At 42.0% G+C, this 18522-nt stretch overlaps 1 protein-coding gene across 1 annotated transcript; it reads right to left on the bottom strand.

Annotated features, from left to right (window-relative positions):
* Positions 1-1055: 1055 nt before the first annotated feature.
* tbc1d15 (TBC1 domain family, member 15) lies at positions 1056-18241 on the bottom strand. The gene is made up of 17 exons (XM_088995816.1): positions 17983-18241; positions 14270-14371; positions 14082-14156; positions 12851-12998; positions 12065-12269; positions 10452-10554; positions 10168-10362; positions 9971-10099; positions 8863-8966; positions 8662-8756; positions 7609-7725; positions 7446-7546; positions 6587-6686; positions 3147-3244; positions 2951-3067; positions 2761-2847; positions 1056-2182 (listed from the first exon to the last, which is right to left on the bottom strand). The coding sequence occupies exons 1-17, from the start codon at positions 18004-18006 to the stop codon at positions 1985-1987; spliced, it is 1998 nt and encodes a 665-aa protein (XP_088851942.1). The 5' UTR covers positions 18007-18241; the 3' UTR covers positions 1056-1984.
* Between the last annotated feature and the right edge of the window lie 281 nt (positions 18242-18522).

The following is an 18522-nucleotide window of genomic DNA, read 5'->3' as shown; positions in this document are numbered from 1 at the left end:
CTTGCGCTTCGTGCGTGCATAGATTGAGAAGGTCGGCCAAAATGGCCGTCCAAGTCGTCGGCTGATAACGTTAGTAAGCACCTGGCGCTCCGAGACAATTTCCTGTCAGTCAGGAAATGAAAGCGGGACGGCCTCTCAGATGCGGCGCCGCCGCCGCCGCCATTATGAACTGATGCGCCGATAGCGTCGCCGCCACGCATCCGCATTCAACATCTCGCAGTCAGCGCTAATCACCAAACGTCACCAAAGTCCAGTTTAAAATCGCCATTTTAGAAGGTTTGAAAATAAATAGAAAAGCAACATTTTAGAATTAAAATCAAACATAGAAATTCAATATTTTACAATAACAAAATAGGAAATCACCATTTTAGATTTTTTTTAATATCAGAAAATTGTGATTTTAGAATGAAAAAAAAAACTGAAAATTGCCATTTTAGATTAAAAACAATAAAAAAGCAACATTTTAGAATGTTTTTTGAACATTGAAAATCGTAATTTTAGAATTAAAAAAAATAAATAGAAAATCAACATTTTACAATTTAAAAAAAAATCACCAATATAGATTTTTTTAAATATTAGAAAATCGCCATTTTAGAATGTTTTTAAAAAATAGAAAAGCGCCATTTTAGAATATAAAACTGGAAAATCAACATTTTACAATTTAAAAAAAATCACCAATATAGATTTTTTTAAATACAGTAAAGTCTGGTTATATCGATATCGGATATATCGATAGTCCCGGTTATATCGATACTATTTGTATGCACGCACGGAGAAAATTACATGCAAACAGGGTCGGATATATCGATAGTCCCGGTTATATCGATATTTTTTCGGACTCCCGAGAATATCGATATAACGAGACTTTACTGTATTAGAAAATCCCCATTTTAGAATGTTTTTAAAAAATAGAAAAGCGCCATTTTAGAATATAAAACTGGAAAAATCAACATTTTACAATTTTTTTACATTTTTTTAAATAAAAGAACATTGCGATTTTAGAATGTTTCAAAAAAAATGAAAATTGCCATCTTAGATTAAAACAATAGAAAATCAACATTTTAGAATAGTTTTTTTAATTGAAAAATAGAAAAATTACCATTTTAGAATAAAAAAAATAGAAAATCAACATTTTACAATAAAAACACCAATATAGATTTTTTTTAAATATAGAAAATTGCCATTTTAGAATTCGAAAAATATAGAAAATAGACATTTTAGAATGTTTTTTAATTGAGAAGCGCCATTTTAGAATTTAAAAAAATAAATAGAAAATCGCCTTTTAGAATGAATTTTGAATACGTGAAAGTCTAAATGAATCATAGAAGACGCAATCATCCAATTGAAACCTGACTTGTTTAAGTACAAGCCATCACACGCGCTCGATTGCTGTGCGAGCGTGACATGCTGGCTGGCTGGCCAAAATTGTTCCAGGCGTAGACTTAACATTTAAAAAAACAATAGGGTCTGGAGGTCGTGGTCGTAAGTCGGACGTTACCTATAGTTGAATGGTTCTCTTGACATCATGTGTATGCTAGCTTTCTAGCTGGATACCTAGCTCGCTACCGAGATAGCTATCTATTTACGGTCTATTTTCTGTCTATTAGCTATTTATCTAGCTCGCTGGCTTTCTGGCTATCTATCTATTAGCTATCTTCCGAGCTAGCTATCTGGCCGGCTATCTATTTTCTGTGACCGTAAAGTGTTCTCGAGAGTTTGGAAAGGCGCTTAGAAATGAAATGTATTCTTATGACGACGATGATTATTAAGACAAGGTTTTTAATGCGTCCAACCTGTCGCTTGAGGAGACAACGGATGTTTCCATCTGTTGCCAATGCGACGACGACCAGCGTGCTTTAAAAAGAAAAAAATCCTTTGCAAAATATGTCCCAGCGGCAACTTCCAATCCGGAGTCATCGAGGACAAAAAAGTGCACGCGGTCGGAAAAAAAAAAAAAAATAATAATCAGAATACGAATCTTGTGTTAGGACATGAAGGCAACTTTGCTCAGATGCTGAGAGTCGATGGCTGTCAAATGTCCGTTAGCGCAGGCGCGCCCGCCTCGATGCTGCAACGCACCCGCCTGCGCCGGGGCCTGCGCCGGGGCCTGCGCCGGGGCCTGCGCCGGGTGCGACGACTTCCGTTCCAATGCCAGGATGTTGACCACGGACTGAGGCAGGCCCTGAGGACACATATCAGGTCATGTGACATACCTGACAGATGACAAAGCTACTTGTCTAGCTGGCTATCTATTAGTTACCTATTAGCTAAGTGGCCGGCTGTCTCGCTATATGGCTGGCTCTCTATTAGTTATATAGCTAGTTGTCTATCTGGCTATCTATTGGCCATCTATTAGCTTTCTATTTGATACCTATTAGCTAAGTGGCCGGCTGGCTATCTATCTGGCTGGCTATCAGTTATATAGCTAGTTGTCTATCTGGCTATCAATTGGCGATCTATTAGCTATCTATTTGGTACCTATCAGCTAACTGGCCGGCTGGCTAGCTATCTGGCTGGTAATCTATTAGTTATGTACCTGTCTAGCTGGCTATCTATTAGCTAGCTTTCTATCTATTTACTTCCAGGTTGAGTGCACGCTAGCGCGCGTGGCTGCCGCCGCTCACCCACAGAAAAACCGAAACCGTGACTGAAAATTGACCCGTGAGAGTTTTGAAAGGCGCTTAGAAATGAAATGTATCCTTCTTATTAAAATCATCGACGGGGGACACCCTGAACCGCTGGCCAAAACAACTTGACTACCTGACACTGGTGGATCTGCAGCCAGATGCTTTCTCCTTCCTGAAGGATCTCCTCGACGTCCAGCTTCATGGAGAGCTCGTTGACGTGCTGGCCAAAACGAACATTGGTGTCATGGACGTCACGTCACGTCGCGTCACGTCGCGTCGCCGACCGCAACCAGCAAAATACGAGGGGGAAAAAGCGCCTTTACTTTGAGGATCTCGTTGAAGCCAAAGTTCTCCTCCATCATTTTGCTCTTCTCCGAGTCCAGGATGGCACAGCAGAGCAGGAGATGGAAATTGTGACAGGGGAGGCCGGTCCACATGACCTGAAAACGGCCACCGGGTCAAATGTCAAATGTCAAATCCCCACGAAAAACGGGTCGGCGTGGCGTCGGGGTCACTGACCTCCCACAGCCTGAGGATATCCTGGAAGGAGAACTCCCTCTTGAAGCGGATGAGAAGCCAGCGGAAGCAGAAATAAAGATAACCCGAATCCTCACGCTCTGCAGGCGCAGCGGACCATCGTTACAAGGATGAAGGAAGGCCTGGCTGGCTATCTGCTAGCTAGCTAGCTAGGATCGATGAAAAGCTTTCTTCCGCCGTCATCTGCCGAAGAAACCTTTACATCGATGGACCGCTCCTGTAGGACTGAGAGCTTACGCAGACGTATAGCTAGGTAGTAGCTAGCTAGCTTTCCATCCAAGTTACTTCCGGGTTGAGTGAAGGCGTTGGCCATCTATCTGTTAACTATCCATTAGCCAGCTAGCTTTCTATCCGAGTTACTTAGCTATCTATTAGCTGTCTCTTAGCGAGCTGGCTTTCTATCCGAGTTACTTCCGGGTTGAGTGAAGGCCGAGCTAGCTATCTGTTAGCTAGCTATTAGCCAGCTAGCTTTCTATTCGAGTTACTTAGCTATCTATTAGCTTTCTCTTAGCGAGCTGGCTTTCTATCCGAGTTACTTCCGGGTTGAGTGAAGGCCGAGCTAGCTATCTGTTAGCTAGCTATTAGCCAGCTAGCTTTCTATTCGAGTTACTTAGCTATCTATTAGCTGTCTCTTAGCGAGCTGGCTTTCTATCCGAGTTACTTCCGGGTTGAGTGAAGGCCGAGCTAGCTATCTGTTAGCTAGCTATTAGCCAGCTAGCTTTCTATTCGAGTTACTTAGCTATCTATTAGCTTTCTCTTAGCGAGCTGGCTTTCTATCCGAGTTACTTCCGGGTTGAGTGAAGGCCTGGCTGAGCTATCTATTAGCTGCTAGCAAATAGGATTCTTATTTGTTCTTCTTCTTCTTCTTCCTTTTGATGGCAAGTGAGGCGTACCGAGATAGTTGACGAAGGCGGGATCCAGCAACCTGAGTAGCGTGCTGAGCTGGATCAGCTGAGTCTTCATGCCTTGCATCTGCTCCTCAAAGTTGTGGTGCTGCAAAAACAGCAAATCAAAACAGGCGCAAACGTCACCAAAGTCTCGACCAAAATCGACATTTTACAATTTAAAAAACAAAATCGCCATTTTTGATTTTTTATTCAATATTTTAAAAAATCGCCATTTTAGAATGTTTAAAAAAATAGAACATTGCCATTTGAGAATAAAAAACAATAGAAAAACAAAATTTGAGATGTTTTCAAAAAATACAAAATCGCTATTTTAGATTTTTTTTTAATTTCTAAAATCGCCATTTGAGAATATTTTTTTTTATATTAGAAAATGGCCACTTTAGAATTTTTTTTAAATATAGGAAAATCGTCATTTTATCATTTTTAAAAATGTTTGAAAATAGACATTTTTGAATAAAAAAAAACATTTAAAAAAATCACATTTAGAACAAAATAAATATGAAATCGCTAGTTTAGAATTTTTGTCAATATTAGAAAATGACCACTGTATAATTTTTTAAAATGTTAGAAAATCACCATTTTAGATTTTTTTTAATGTTTGAAAATAGACATTTTAGAATTAAAACAACAAAAAAAAAATCCCAATTTTAGAACCAAAAAAAATATGAAATTGCTATTTTAGAATTTTTGGGGAAAATTGCCATTTTAGAATTTTTGAAATAGACATTTTAGAATAAAGAGCAATAGAAAATAAATAATTTAGAAAACGCCATTTTAGATCATTTTTTTAAATTTGAAAATGTCCATTTTAGACGATTTTGTTTTTTTTTGCGCTTCGACTCACCACGTGTTCCATGAAGGAGACGAAACACCAGAAAGCGTCCACCTCGTTCTCCATCACGAAGACGATGGGCGACAAAAGGTCGCTCATGCCCTGCACGTAACCTGCCAGCAAGTAGAAGGTCAACGAGGCGGTATGGGAGGGCTCAAAGGTCACGCTCGCTCACCCAAGTCAAAGTCGTACATGCAGTACGTCATCAGGATGTCGTGCAGGAGGACCAGACCCGGATTATCGATCCCCTCGTAGAATCGATTGCTTCGGTCTGTCCGGTTGACGTCTTTTTCTGCGAGCGGGAGGGATGTCGTGAGTAAATAGGAAATCATAATAATAATAATAAATGACATTTCTAAGCGCCTTTCAAACCTATCAAGGTCATTTTACAGTCACAGGATAGGTTTTTCTGTCGGTGAGCAGCGGCAGCCACACGTGCCACCGTTCACTCAACCCGGAAGTAACTCAGATAGATAGAAAGCTCGCTAGCTACTAGATAGCCAATAGATAGCTAATAGATAGGCAGCTAGCTAGGTACCTAGATAGCCGTATAACTAATAGACGTCTTTCAAAACTCTCAAGGTCGCTTTACAGCCACGGGATCAGTTTTTCTGTGGGTGAGCAGCGGCAGCCACACGCGCCAGCGTTCCTTTTTGATGAATAGCTAGCTACCTAGCTCTTAGCTATCTATTATAATTTTCCGACCGGTGAAATGTAAAAGTAACGCCTACCAGTGACCTTGGGAGTTTTGAAGGGCGTTTCGAATTGAAATGTATTAATATCATTATTATTATCATTATCTATGAGCTAGCTAGTGTTGGATTGGATTTGCCTTTATTCATCTCGCAGTGGAGAAATTTACATTTCTCAGCAGCAAAATGATGAAAGTAGAAAAACAAAATACAGGAGCTGTTGTGTTGCAGTGTGAAAAGTGTTTGAGCTATTTGAGTTACTTCCGGGTCGAGTGAACACTGGCGCGTATGGCTGCCGCTGCTCACCCACAGAAAAACTGATCCCGTGACTGTAAAGTGACGCTTAGAAATTAAATGTATTATTATTATTATTATAGCCAGCTAGATAGCTAGCGAGCCAGCCAGATAGCTAATAGATAGCCAGCTAGGTAGTAATCCTAATAACCATGATAATAATGACAACAACATATTACTAAGATAGAAAGGTTCGGCGTCATTCTCACCGATGAGACTTTGGTAGTGGCGAAGTCGTGAATTCCTCCTCTGCTGCTCCTCGCTAAGCGACTTCCACTGCAGTTTCATGCGGAAATATTCATCCCTGCGACAGCAAGCGGCGCACGCGTCAATCATCATCCTTCCAGAAACACGCCCCCCTAATTTGCGTTGGCCATCTATCTGTTAACTATCCATTAGCCAGCTAGCTTTCTATCCGAGTTACTTAGCTGTCTCTTAGCGAGCTGGCTTTCTATCCGAGTTACTTCCGGGTTGAGTGAAGGCCGAGCTAGCTATCTGTTAGCTAGCTATTAGCCAGCTAGCTTTCTATTCGAGTTACTTAGCTATCTATTAGCTTTCTCTTAGCGAGCTGGCTTTCTATCCGAGTTACTTCCGGGTTGAGTGAAGGCCTGGCTGAGCTATCTATTAGCTGCTAGCAAATAGGATTCTTATTTGTTCTTCTTCTTCTTCTTCCTTTTGATGGCAAGTGAGGCGTACCGAGATAGTTGACGAAGGCGGGATCCAGCAACCTGAGTAGCGTGCTGAGCTGGATCAGCTGAGTCTTCATGCCTTGCATCTGCTCCTCAAAGTTGTGGTGCTGCAAAAACAGCAAATCAAAACAGGCGCAAACGTCACCAAAGTCTCGACCAAAATCGACATTTTACAATTAAAAAAACAAAATCGCCATTTTAGATTTTTTATTAAATATTTTAAAAAATCGCCATTTTAGAATGTTTAAAAAAATAGAACATTGCCATTTGAGAATAAAAAACAATAGAAAAACAAAATTTGAGATGTTTTCAAAAAATACAAAATCGCTATTTTAGATTTTTTTTTTAATTTCTAAAATCGCCATTTGAGAATATTTTTTTTATATTAGAAAATGGCCACTTTAGAATGTTTTTTAAATATAGGAAAATCGTCATTTTATCATTTTTAAAAATGTTTGAAAATAGACATTTTAGAATAAAAAAAAACATTTAAAAAAATCACATTTAGAACAAAATAAATATGAAATCGCTAGTTTAGAATTTTTGTCAATATTAGAAAATGACCACTGCATAATTTTTTAAAATGTTAGAAAATCACCATTTTAGATTTTTTTTTAATGTTTGAAAATAGGCATTTTAGAATTAAAACAACAACAAAAAATCCCAATTTTAGAACCAAAAAAAATATGAAATTGCTATTTTAGAATTTTTGGGGAAAATTGCCATTTTAGAATTTTTGAAATAGACATTTTAGAATAAAGAACAATAGAAAATAAATAATTTAGAAAACGCCATTTTAGATGATTTTCTTAAATTTGAAAATGTCCATTTTAGACGATTTTGTTTTTTTTTGCGCTTCGACTCACCACGTGTTCCATGAAGGAGACGAAACACCAGAAAGCGTCCACCTCGTTCTCCATCACGAAGACGATGGGCGACAAAAGGTCGCTCATGCCCTGCACGTAACCTGCCAGCAAGTAGAAGGTCAACGAGGCGGTATGGGAGGGGTCAAAGGTCACGCTCGCTCACCCAAGTCAAAGTCGTACATGCAGTACGTCATCAGGATGTCGTGCAGGAGGACCAGACCCGGATTATCGATCCCCTCGTAGAATCGATTGCTTCGGTCTGTCCGGTTGACGTCTTTTTCTGCAAGCGGGAGGGATGTCGTGAGTAAATAGGAAATCATAATAATAAAAATAATAAATGACATTTCTAAGCGCCTTTCAAAACTATCAAGGTCATTTTACAGTCACAGGATAGGTTTTTCTGTCGGTGAGCAGCGGCAGCCACACGTGCCAGCGTTCACTCAACCCGGAAGTAACTCAGATAGATAGAAAGCTCGCTAGCTACTAGATAGCCAATAGATAGCTAATAGATAGGCAGCTAGCTAGGTACCTAGATAGCCGTATAACTAATAGACGTCTTTCAAAACTCTCAAGGTCGCTTTACAGCCACGGGATCAGTTTCTCTGTGGGTGAGCAGCGGGAGCCACACGCGCCAGCGTTCCTTTTTGATGAATAGCTAGCTACCTAGCTCTTAGCTATCTATTATAATTTTCCGACCGGTGAAATGTAAAAGTAACGCCTACCAGTGACCTTGGGAGTTTTGAAGGGCGTTTCGAATTTAAATGTATTAATATCATTATTATTATTATTATCTATGAGCTAGCTAGTGTTGGATAGGATTTGCCTTTATTCATCTCGCAGTGGAGAAATTTACATTTCTCAGCAGCAAAGTTATGAAAGTAGAAAAACAAAATACAGGAGCTGCTGTGTTGCAGTGTGAAAAGTGTTTGAGCTATTTGAGTTACTTCCGGGTCGAGTGAACGCTGGCGCGTATGGCTGCCGCTGCTCACCCACAGAAAAACTGATCCCGTGACTGTAAAGTGACGCTTAGAAATTAAATGTATTATTATTATTATTATAGCCAGCTAGATAGCTAGCGAGGCAGCCAGATAGCTAATAGATAGCCAGCTAGGTAGCCAGCCAGGTAGTAATCCTAATAACCATGATAATAATCATAACCATAATAATAATCACAACAACATATTACTAAGATAGAAAGGTTCGGCGTCATTCTCACCGATGAGACTTTGGTAGTGGCGAAGTCGTGAATTCCTCCTCTGCTGCTCCTCGCTAAGCGACTTCCACTGCAGTTTCATGCGGAAATATTCATCCCTGCGACAGCAAGCGGCGCACGCGTCAATCATCATCCTTCCAGAAACACGCCCCCCTAATTTGCATACGGGCGTGACGTAGAAGAAACAAAAAGGGCAAATGGTACGTTTTGCTTCCGCGCAGACTTTTCCTCTCGTCCAGCGTGCTGTTCCAGGGAAAGTATCCCAAAAGAAACTTCCAGGCTTCTTTCCGGATGGCGTGGCTCAAACCCTGCACGTGGGCGGGGAAGGAGGGAAGGAACGCACACCACAACATTGCAATCTAAGACAACAATCAAAAAATAATGATGATGCTATATTGCTAGCGAGCTCAGTGTGCAGGTTGGCTTGAGTTTAACCTCGGTTAGCATGCGCTAATCTCATCCTCTTCCCTTCTGGGTTACGACTCCGTTCAAATTGGAAATTGGCTGAATAAATTGGAGCTTTGGAAGCTACATCCACAGGAGTTAAGCTAACTAACTGCTAAATTGAAGTTTGATGCATTACAGTGAATTTGCCATCTCTTTGCTATATATTAGCTATCTGGCTAGCTATTACTTATATAGCTATCTAGCTGGCTAGACTTTTAGCTATTTATTGGCTATAACAAAAATAATACATTTCATTTACACGGGCTTGCTAGCTATTAGCTATCTGTTAGCTAGCTTTCTATCTGTTTGAGTTGGCTTGAGTGAACGCTGGCGCATGTGGCTGCCGCGGGTCACCCGCAGAAAAAACGATGCCGTGACTGCAAAGTGACCTTGACAGTTTTGAAAGGCTAGCTAACTAGCTAGACAGCCATATACGCGAGACTAATAAAGGCAAATCCAATCCAATATAGCTAATAAATAGCCAGCCAGGGGCTATCTATTTGCTATCTACTTAGCTGGCATTCTATTTGCTATCCATGTTTCTATCTATTTACCATTTACTAGCTATCTACCTGGCTGGCTACCTATTTGCTATCCAATTGCTATCTATTAGCTAGCTAACTGGCTGGCTATCCATTTGCTATCTATTAGTTGTCTGGCTAGCTAGCAAAGCTAATTAGCTATCTTTTTATCTATTAGAGTTATTTCTGGGTTGAGTGAACGCTGGCACGTGTGGCTGCCGCTGCTAACCCACAGAAAAACCTATCCTGTGCCTGAAAAGAGACCTTGAGAGTTTTGAAAGGCGCTTATAAATGAAATGTATTCTTATGATGATTCTTATGATTATTCCCAGAATGCAACTTGCCCCTCTAAAGATGGCCTCCCGTAGACGAGCGCCGTGCATCAAGCGTCCGTCCTGGTCTTGGTGTCCGTTCCACACGTCGGCGGACACGGGGGGGCCCCGTGACACCTGCGGTCGGGCGCCCAAATCCACCTGGCGGAGGCGGAAGGGTTGACGGGCGGCGCCCGACGGACTGGAGAAAAGCGGCAGCGGCAGCTCACCCTGGTGACCACCTCAAAACCGGGTTCCTCCTGCTGGTTGATCTCCAGGCCCGGGATGATTTCCCCCAGGAGGTTGGCCACCTCCTCCGGGGGGCGCTGGCGCTGCTCTTCGGGGCCCTTGAAGGCGTCGAAAAGGTAGTTGGTGACTTTGGAGAAGCGGCCCAGCGTGGTCACGTAAGGATCCTTGCGAAATTTCTGCCCAAACGAACACAAAGCGCCACGTGGACGTGCGCGGCGATTCCGCAAAGGACCGCGCGGCGATTCCCAGGCGGTTGAAGACTTACGCGGACCAGGCCCAAGTTGTTGTCGTCGGCCAGGTTTTCAAAGGACTGACTCAGGACTTTGTTGGGGGCGCCGATCAGCAGACGACGTTCATCTTCTGCGCACCTGAGCCAACCAATTCGGCAGATGTCATCGTCATAGCAACACATTTTGTTTCAGATTGTTGCACACACACAATAAGGATCACTCTGTGTGTATTTACTACGATAATATTGCTATTTATTAGCTGTCTAGCTGGCTATATGTTAGCTATCTATCTGGATAACTAGCTATTAGCTACATTTCTATCTATTTGAGTTACTTCCGGGTTGAGTGAACGCTGGCGCGTGTGGCTGCCGCTGCTCACCCACAGAAAAACTGATCCTGTGACTGTAAAGTGACCTTGAGAGTTTTGAAAGGCGCTTAGAAATGAAATGTATTATTATTATTATTAGTAGTAGTAGTAGTAGTAGTAGTACTAGCAGTAGGAGTAGTAGTATTAAATATTGTAGACTGTGTCTTTTGTGTTGTGTCATATTATTAGTTATTCAGTTTGGGTCTTTTGACTTGAAGATGGCGCCGCGAGCGTGGCTGCCTTGACAGCAGCTCCTGTATTTTGTTTTTCTACTTCTTCTTTTCCTTTCCTCTTCCTTTCATCACTTTGTTACTGTGAAATGTCCATTTCCGTCCACCGCGAGACAAATAAAGGCTAATCCAATCCAAGATGGAGTTATTGCTAATTGCAAAGAGAAGTAAGTCAGTAAAAAATATTAAAAATTAGGATGGAGAAATAAAAAAACTCAATTTTCAAAAAGCTGTTTATACGCTGTGTGTGTATTGCAGAGAAATGGTGGCGTCAAGCCGGGTGAAAGGATTTGGCACGTGTCGCAGCCCAGACAATTTCCTGTGTGTGTTCAGATAAGAGGTTTCATAAGGTGCCATTTTGTTCAAAGGAAGACAATTATGAGCATCTAAAGGACGCGCGCTGGTGCCACTTGCCAAAAGATTGCAGGCGCTTAGGAATCGGCCCTCGCCATCAAAGCCTTCATCCATGGCGGCTTTGCTTTGGAAAACACTTTTTAGCCATGTATTTCCTTACCTATTCTTTATGTATGTTTTATTTATCCATGTTTATTTATTTATAATAATAATCATCATCATCATCATCATCACATATATGTAATTTATAAGCGCCTTTCAAAACTCTTAAGGTCGCTTTACAGTCACAGGATAAACGTCTCTGTGGGTGAGCAGTGGCAGCCACACGCGGCAGCGTTCACTCGCCCCGGAAGTAACTCAATATATTTATGTATTTATTTATTTATCCGTCCATCACGGGTTCTTTTTGAAACGTCACCCTTGGAATAACCAAAGGGGCTTCGTGGTTTTGTGTACTGGCTGGCCTTTAGCTGTTGGCTATCTATTAGCTATCCATTAGCTAGCTGGCTAGCTCTTAGCTGTCGAGCTGGCTAGCTGGCCAACTAGTCGCTATTTATTTGCTATCCATTAGCTAGCTAGGTACTAGCTGTCTGGCTAACTGTTGGCTATCTACTATCTGTTTATTAGCCGTCCATTCTCCTTGAGTTTTGAAAAGCGCTTTGAAATCAAATGTATTATGATGATTAATATTACTCACTGGCTGAGCGTGGCCACTCCCATCAGGCTGTCCAGGAGCTCTTTGCTGCCGCCCTGGTGGAAGTGCAGCGAAGGCAGCGCCGAAGACCCCTTGAGTGCGAAAAGCAACGCGGGCGTATTGCGATGGCGGCAGCAGCCATGACGCTGCGTGACGGCGGCCAGCTGACTCAGACTGACCGAGAAGAAATGGCCGCCCGTGGCGGAACCTGCCGGAGGGATCGACAACCACTTAGCCAGCGGCCCGTAAAAAAACTAAAGCGCGGGCTGCTAACATGCTAACGTGCTAACGTGGGGCCAGGCCATCCATCGCCTTGACTTTTCTTCGTGACATTAAGTGTATTAGCTAACTAGCTGTCTATCTATTAGCTGTATAGCTATCAAGCTGGCTCGCTATCTATTAGCTATCTACGAGCTGGCGAGCTAGCTTTCTCTCTATTTAGCTTTCCATTGGCGATATGGCTATCTAGATTGCTAGCCATCTGTTGGCTATCTGCTAGCTGGCTGGCTGGCTTTTTATCTATTTAGCTATCTATTAACTATATAGCTATCTGGGTGGCTGGCTATCTAGTTAGCTATCTGGGTGGCTATTTATTAGCTATCTACTGGTGGCTGGCTAGCTTACTATCTATTTACTTGCGGGTTGCATGAACGCTGGCATGTGTGTCGGCCGCTGCTCACCCACAGAAAAAAAAAGATCTTGTAACTGTAAAGTGACCTTGAGAGTTTTTAAAGACACTTATAAATGAAATGTATTATGATGATGATGATGATGATGATGATTACTGACCATGTCCGGCGACGCAGGCCTTCTTCTTGAAAGACGCGGCGTTGATCAGGTCCCATTCGGTGTCGTAGTTCTGCTGGCTCTCCGAGGGACGCTGGCCCGGCTGGCCCGGATGCTGACACTGGACCCACTCCATGACCGAGCTGGAGTCCTGCCGGCACAGCAAACGCTCCAGGATGGCTGAACCGGAACGCTTGACAAGATGCTTGGCGGGTCGGGTCGGGTCGGGACTGTCACGGCCCGTTTTGGAGTTAAGGGCGTAGAACCGCCGTGATTTATCGAGACATCACCACTGCCATCTTTGGCTAGCTAGCTATGTATTAGCTATCTATCCATCTTACTATCTATTAGTTGGCTATCTAACTAGCTAGCTATTTGTGTCTATTAGCTATTTAACTAATTAGCTGGCTATCTATCTATCTAGCTAGCTATCTCGCTATCTATCTAGCTATCTATTAACTGGCTATCTTGCTAGCTATGTATTTCCTGTCTTTTAGCTATTTAACTAACTAGCTGGGTATCTAACTAGCTATCTATTAGCTAGCTATCTAGCTAGTTATCTATTAACTAGCTATCAGCTAGCTATTTGCTGTCTATTAGCTATTTAACTAACTAGCTGGCTATCAAGATAGCTATCTCACTATTTATCTATCTAGCTATCGATTAACTAGCTTTAAGCTAGATATCCAGCTAGCTATAAAGCTATCTATCTATTTGCTGTCTATTAGCTATTTCACTAACTAGCTGGCTATTTATCTATTTGCTATCTATCTATCTAGCTATCTATTGGCTGGCTATCTAGCTAGCTATCAACTAGCTATTATCTGGCTAGCTATCTAGCTAGCTATCTATTTGCTATCTATTAGCTATTTAACTAACTAGCTGGCTATCTAGCTAGATATCTATTAACTATCTAGCTGGCTATCTATTAGCTGGTTATTATCTAGCAATCTAGCTAGCTATCTAGCCAGGTATCTAGCTGGCTATTAGCTAGCTATCTTTCTATCTATTTGAGTTACTTTCGGGTTGAGTCAATGCTGGCGCATGTGGCTGCCGCTGGTAACCCCGCTGGTAAAACTATGCCTGTGACTATAAAGTGACTGAGATTTTTGAAAGGCGCTTATAAATGAAATGTATGATGATTATTATTATTATGATTATTATTATCACTGCCATCTTGGAGGCTTCATTCACAATCACAAGCATCTGATATTGGCCATTGTCAAACAGTCACCTTGGCGGCACACAAGATGTGTGAAGGGTCCACGGAATCCTCAAGAGGCGTGAATTCCATCGTGATGTCACCATCCTGACATTCGAATCAAGAAATCAACACAGAAATAACATAATAATAAAAAAATGATTCGCCCACGTTGTTTGCCCTTCATTTTAAAAGTAAGACTTGTTAAAAAAAACATTCACCTTGTCAACGATTCTTAAAGAACCACAAACAAGAAAATCCTCTTCCGTGTCGTCTTCATCTCCACTCGGATGGACGAACACGCCTTCCAGCTCAAGCACAACCTGAACATGACACACAAGAGCCAATGTGAACAAATAGCAAACAAATGTTTGTGTGTTCAACACACACCGAAACACCACAAGATGGTGGCAAAAAAAAAAAAAAACAAATACAGGAAACATCAGACTTACGACCGATTTCCGTTCCGACCAAACGGTCATAAGTCAAAATGGGCGTAATTGAAATACATTAGAAATGTTGAATCGAGACTCGGAGGCTAAATCATCATCATCATAATACATTTCATTTCAGGATCAGTTTGTCTGAGGGTGAGCAGCGGCAGCCACATGGACCAGCGTTCACTCAATAACTCAAATAGAGAGAAAGTTAGCTAGCTAGAAGATAACTTGTGTATATATATATATATAAAAATCCTCGTCTCACCCACCATGGGTGGTGTCTGTCCCCATTTCAGCTCGGGTCCTCTACCAGAGGCCAGGAAGCTTGAGGGTTCTGCGCAGTATCCGTGCTGTTCCCAGCACTGCGCTTTTCTGGACCGAGATATCCGATGTTGTTCCCGGGATCTATTGCAACCACTCGTCGAGTTTGGGGGTCACTGCCCCAAGTGCTCCGACCACCACAGGCACGGCTGTCACCTTTACCTTCCAGGCTCTCTCCAGCTCCTCTCTGAGCCCTTGGTATTTCTCCATTTTCTCATGTTCCTTCTTTCTGATGTTCCCATCACTCGGGACCGCTACATCCACGACAACGGCTTTCCTTTCCCCTTTATCTATGACCACGATATCTGGTTGGTTGGCCATTACCATCTTGTCAGTCTGTATCTGGAAGTCCCACAGGATTTTTGCTCGGTCATTCTCCACCACCTTGGGAGGTGTTTCCCATTTTGACCTTGGGGTTTCCAGTCCATACTCCGCACAGATGTTTCGCTAGACTATGCCAGCCACCTGGTTATGGCGCTCCATGTAGGCTTTTATCGTCGTTTATCTCTATCTCTCTATCTCGAGATGGACGATATATATATATATATATATATATATATATATATATATATATATATATATATACACACACAGTAAAGTCTCGTTATATCGATATTCAAGGGAGTCCGAAAAAATATCGATATAACCGGGACTATCGATATATCCGATCCTGCGCCGAACTGCATTAAACAAAAGCCGCCAAAAGAGGGCAGCCAAGCGCCATATAAGAAACGGAGCTGGCCATTAGCTCCCTTTTTTTTGGGTGAGATGCTCCCCCAATCGATGAGAAGGTTTCTTCAGCCGTCATCTGTACAAAAGTGAAGGTTTCGCTGACGAAGCCTCTTGGATAGGAGGCGAAACGTCCGAAATCTTCACTTTTGTACAGATGACGGCTGAAGAAACCTTCTCATCGATGGACCACTCCTGTACGACTGAGAGCTTACACAGATGTTCCCCCAATGTTGCCTCAAAATGGCACATATAATTCTTTAATGATTGTAAACATGTATGCTTTAATCTTCACAACTACAGTGTATTTGAAACATATTCATAACTGGATGTGTAACAAGAAAGCATATTATCCGAATCTGAAGCCATTGTTTGGATTCACAAGCAATGCAAGACGTCTTGGCGTGAAGTCATTTTTATTTGCATTTGAATAAAAAGCGACATCGGCTGTCCTTTAATACACAGTATGGAATGTTAATAATTTTCAAAATCATCGCGCTTCAGCAGACAAAACAAGAAACATTGTTTGCATTCATATACAGTACAGTGGGCATGTACATAACACAACAGGGAAACTGCAACGCTTACATCTTACTGTATTATGTATACCATTGAAAAAAGTCATCCATCTTCTCCTGCTTCCCATTTTTACCTTTTAACACAAACACTTCAATCTCGTCTGCTACACACGAGCTAGCGTCTGAAAATGAAAATGGCTCTGCTACACGGGTGCTGGGCACGTAACCAAGTCACCTGACCAAGTCGACCAATGGCGCGACTGATGGCGTGACACGTGACAAAGTCACACGGCCAAGTCGACCAATGGCGCGACCGATGGCGTGTCACGTGACAAAGTCACACGGCCAAGTCGACCCAGTAGCGTGACCGATGGCGGCTCATGTGACCAAGTCGACCAATGGCGCGACCGATGGCGGCTCACGTAACAAGACACGTGACCAAGTTGACCAATGGCGCGACGGATATATCGATATAAACAACAAAAATGGCCGGCGGGGGATGAAAAGGAGCACCGTAATAACCGGATTATCGTAACAACCGGGTATCGTACTAAACGGTACTAATTATACATAAAAAGACTAGAAATGTGCAAGGGAAATGAAAATAGTATCGTAATAAGCGGTACTATCGATAAAATCGATATCGATATAACGAGACTTTACTGTGTGTATATATATATATATATATATATATATATATATATATATATATATTTATATATATATATATAACCGGGACTATCGATATAACGAGACTTTACTGTATATACAGTAAAGTCTCTTTATATCGATATGGGATATATCGATAGTCCCGGTTATATCGATATTTTTTCGGACTCCCTTGAATATCGATATAACGAGACTTTACTGTGTATATATATATATATATATATATATATATATATATATATATATATATATATATATATATAGCTAGTTAGATGGCGAATAGATAGCAAATAGATAGCTAGCTAGGTAGCCAGATAGCTAGTTAGTGAATAGAGAGTAAATAGATAGCTGGCTAGGTAGCCAGCTAGCTAGTTAGATAGCGAATAGATGGCAAATAGATAGCAAACTCCCCCCTCTGCTGCCATCACACGGTCGCCATGCACCTGCCATCTATTTGCTATTTAGCTAGCGACCCACCCATCCACCTGACACCCAGCTTGCCGGGCTATCATCGGGCTATCTAGCTAGCTACCTAGCTATCTATTTGCTATCTAGCTGGCTGGCCATCTAGCTGGCTACCTAGCTATCTATTTGCTATCTAGCTGGTCAGCTGGCTATCAATTAGTTATAGATAGCTGTTAGCTATTTATTAGACAGCTTTCTATCTATTTGAGATAGCGAGCTAAACAGCAAACAAACAGATAGCAGTACATAAGTGTCCCCTCATATTTCGAAAATTAAAAATATTTCCTTATTATTAGTCATTGAACAATAATCTAGACATCATTTGAAAGCTATTTAAATGCACTTTAATATGCTATTAGAAAATGTGTGATGAATTATTATTGAACAATTTTGTCACATCCCTTCCAGTGACGGTGGGCAGATCAATATTTTGGTCACAAATAAAACACGTTTTGCGTGCGCAAGCTGTGTCGTCGCTTGCGGTGGAGGCAAACTTGAACAAGTCGCGTCTCCAGTTGACAACGAGTTCCGTGTTGGGAGATTTCAAGAGCCTCAAGGCGGCGTATTAAAAAGCAGCTAGCTCGCTAGCTGTCGAGCTCAGTACGTAGAGATAACTCGCTAGCGAGCTAGCTCACGTTATTGTTGCTGATTGCGGCACAATTCCGAGCAGCTCCAAGGAAGACGAATGACAAAAGACGGCACAAGACACCCGCGCTGACTTCCTGCCGACAAACGTCGTCAGAGCAGCCAAGCCTTTTCGAACAGTCGCGGAGAGACACGCCTTGTTTTTACCTTGACGGGAGACTCGGCCGCCATGTCGCCACCGCGTCACGTGTCCGTCGTGCGCCACAACAACAAGACCGACGTCAGCTTCCGGTGACTTTCTTTTTCCCGTCACGCTATCACAGGCGAATGGAAATTATATTCTGTCCATGAAGTTTTATGAAATCATTCCACATTGTCTTTCCTTTTTCTTTTCATCCTGTAATAACTATTTGTGTACACTTAAACTGTAATTTTGAATACTTGTTTTACAGACGAGTTAGCTTCCGGTGTTTCTAATCTTCTGTTGCTTGTTAATTGCGTGTTGAGGACTTCCTTCTTGAAAGAGTATGACGTCATATAGAGACGGGACGAGCCAGATTAAAGAGAAAGGACGAGCCGGATAACAGGAAAGTCCGCTCTCTGTCCTCGTGGCTGGGGGTATAGAGAGTATGGGGGTGAGTTGTGGCCAGCAGAAACTCGAGCAAAGTCAAAGTCAGCTTTATTGTCAAATATGCTTATACACTTATAATGACTTTAATAAACATGAAAACGCCAATTTGCCGGGAG

The sequence above is a fragment of the Hippocampus bargibanti genome, linkage group LG05, assembly GCF_051943395.1.
Source record: "Hippocampus bargibanti isolate YZ-2025 linkage group LG05, ASM5194339v1, whole genome shotgun sequence".
Classification (NCBI taxonomy): Eukaryota; Metazoa; Chordata; class Actinopteri; order Syngnathiformes; family Syngnathidae; genus Hippocampus; species Hippocampus bargibanti.
Note: the sequence above shows the minus strand (reverse complement) of the source record. Positions and strands in the feature narration are given on the sequence as shown.

Coding starts and splice junctions, on each gene's coding strand:
- tbc1d15 (XM_088995816.1), bottom strand. CDS start 18,006: ATGGCGGCCGAGTCTCCCGTCAAG. Junction 14,157..14,269: donor CTTTAAGAATCGTTGACAAG/GTGAATGTTTTT, acceptor TTCGAATGTCAG/GATGGTGACATCACGATGGA. Junction 7,547..7,608: donor CATGTACGACTTTGACTTGG/GTGAGCGAGCGT, acceptor ACTTGCTGGCAG/GTTACGTGCAGGGCATGAGC.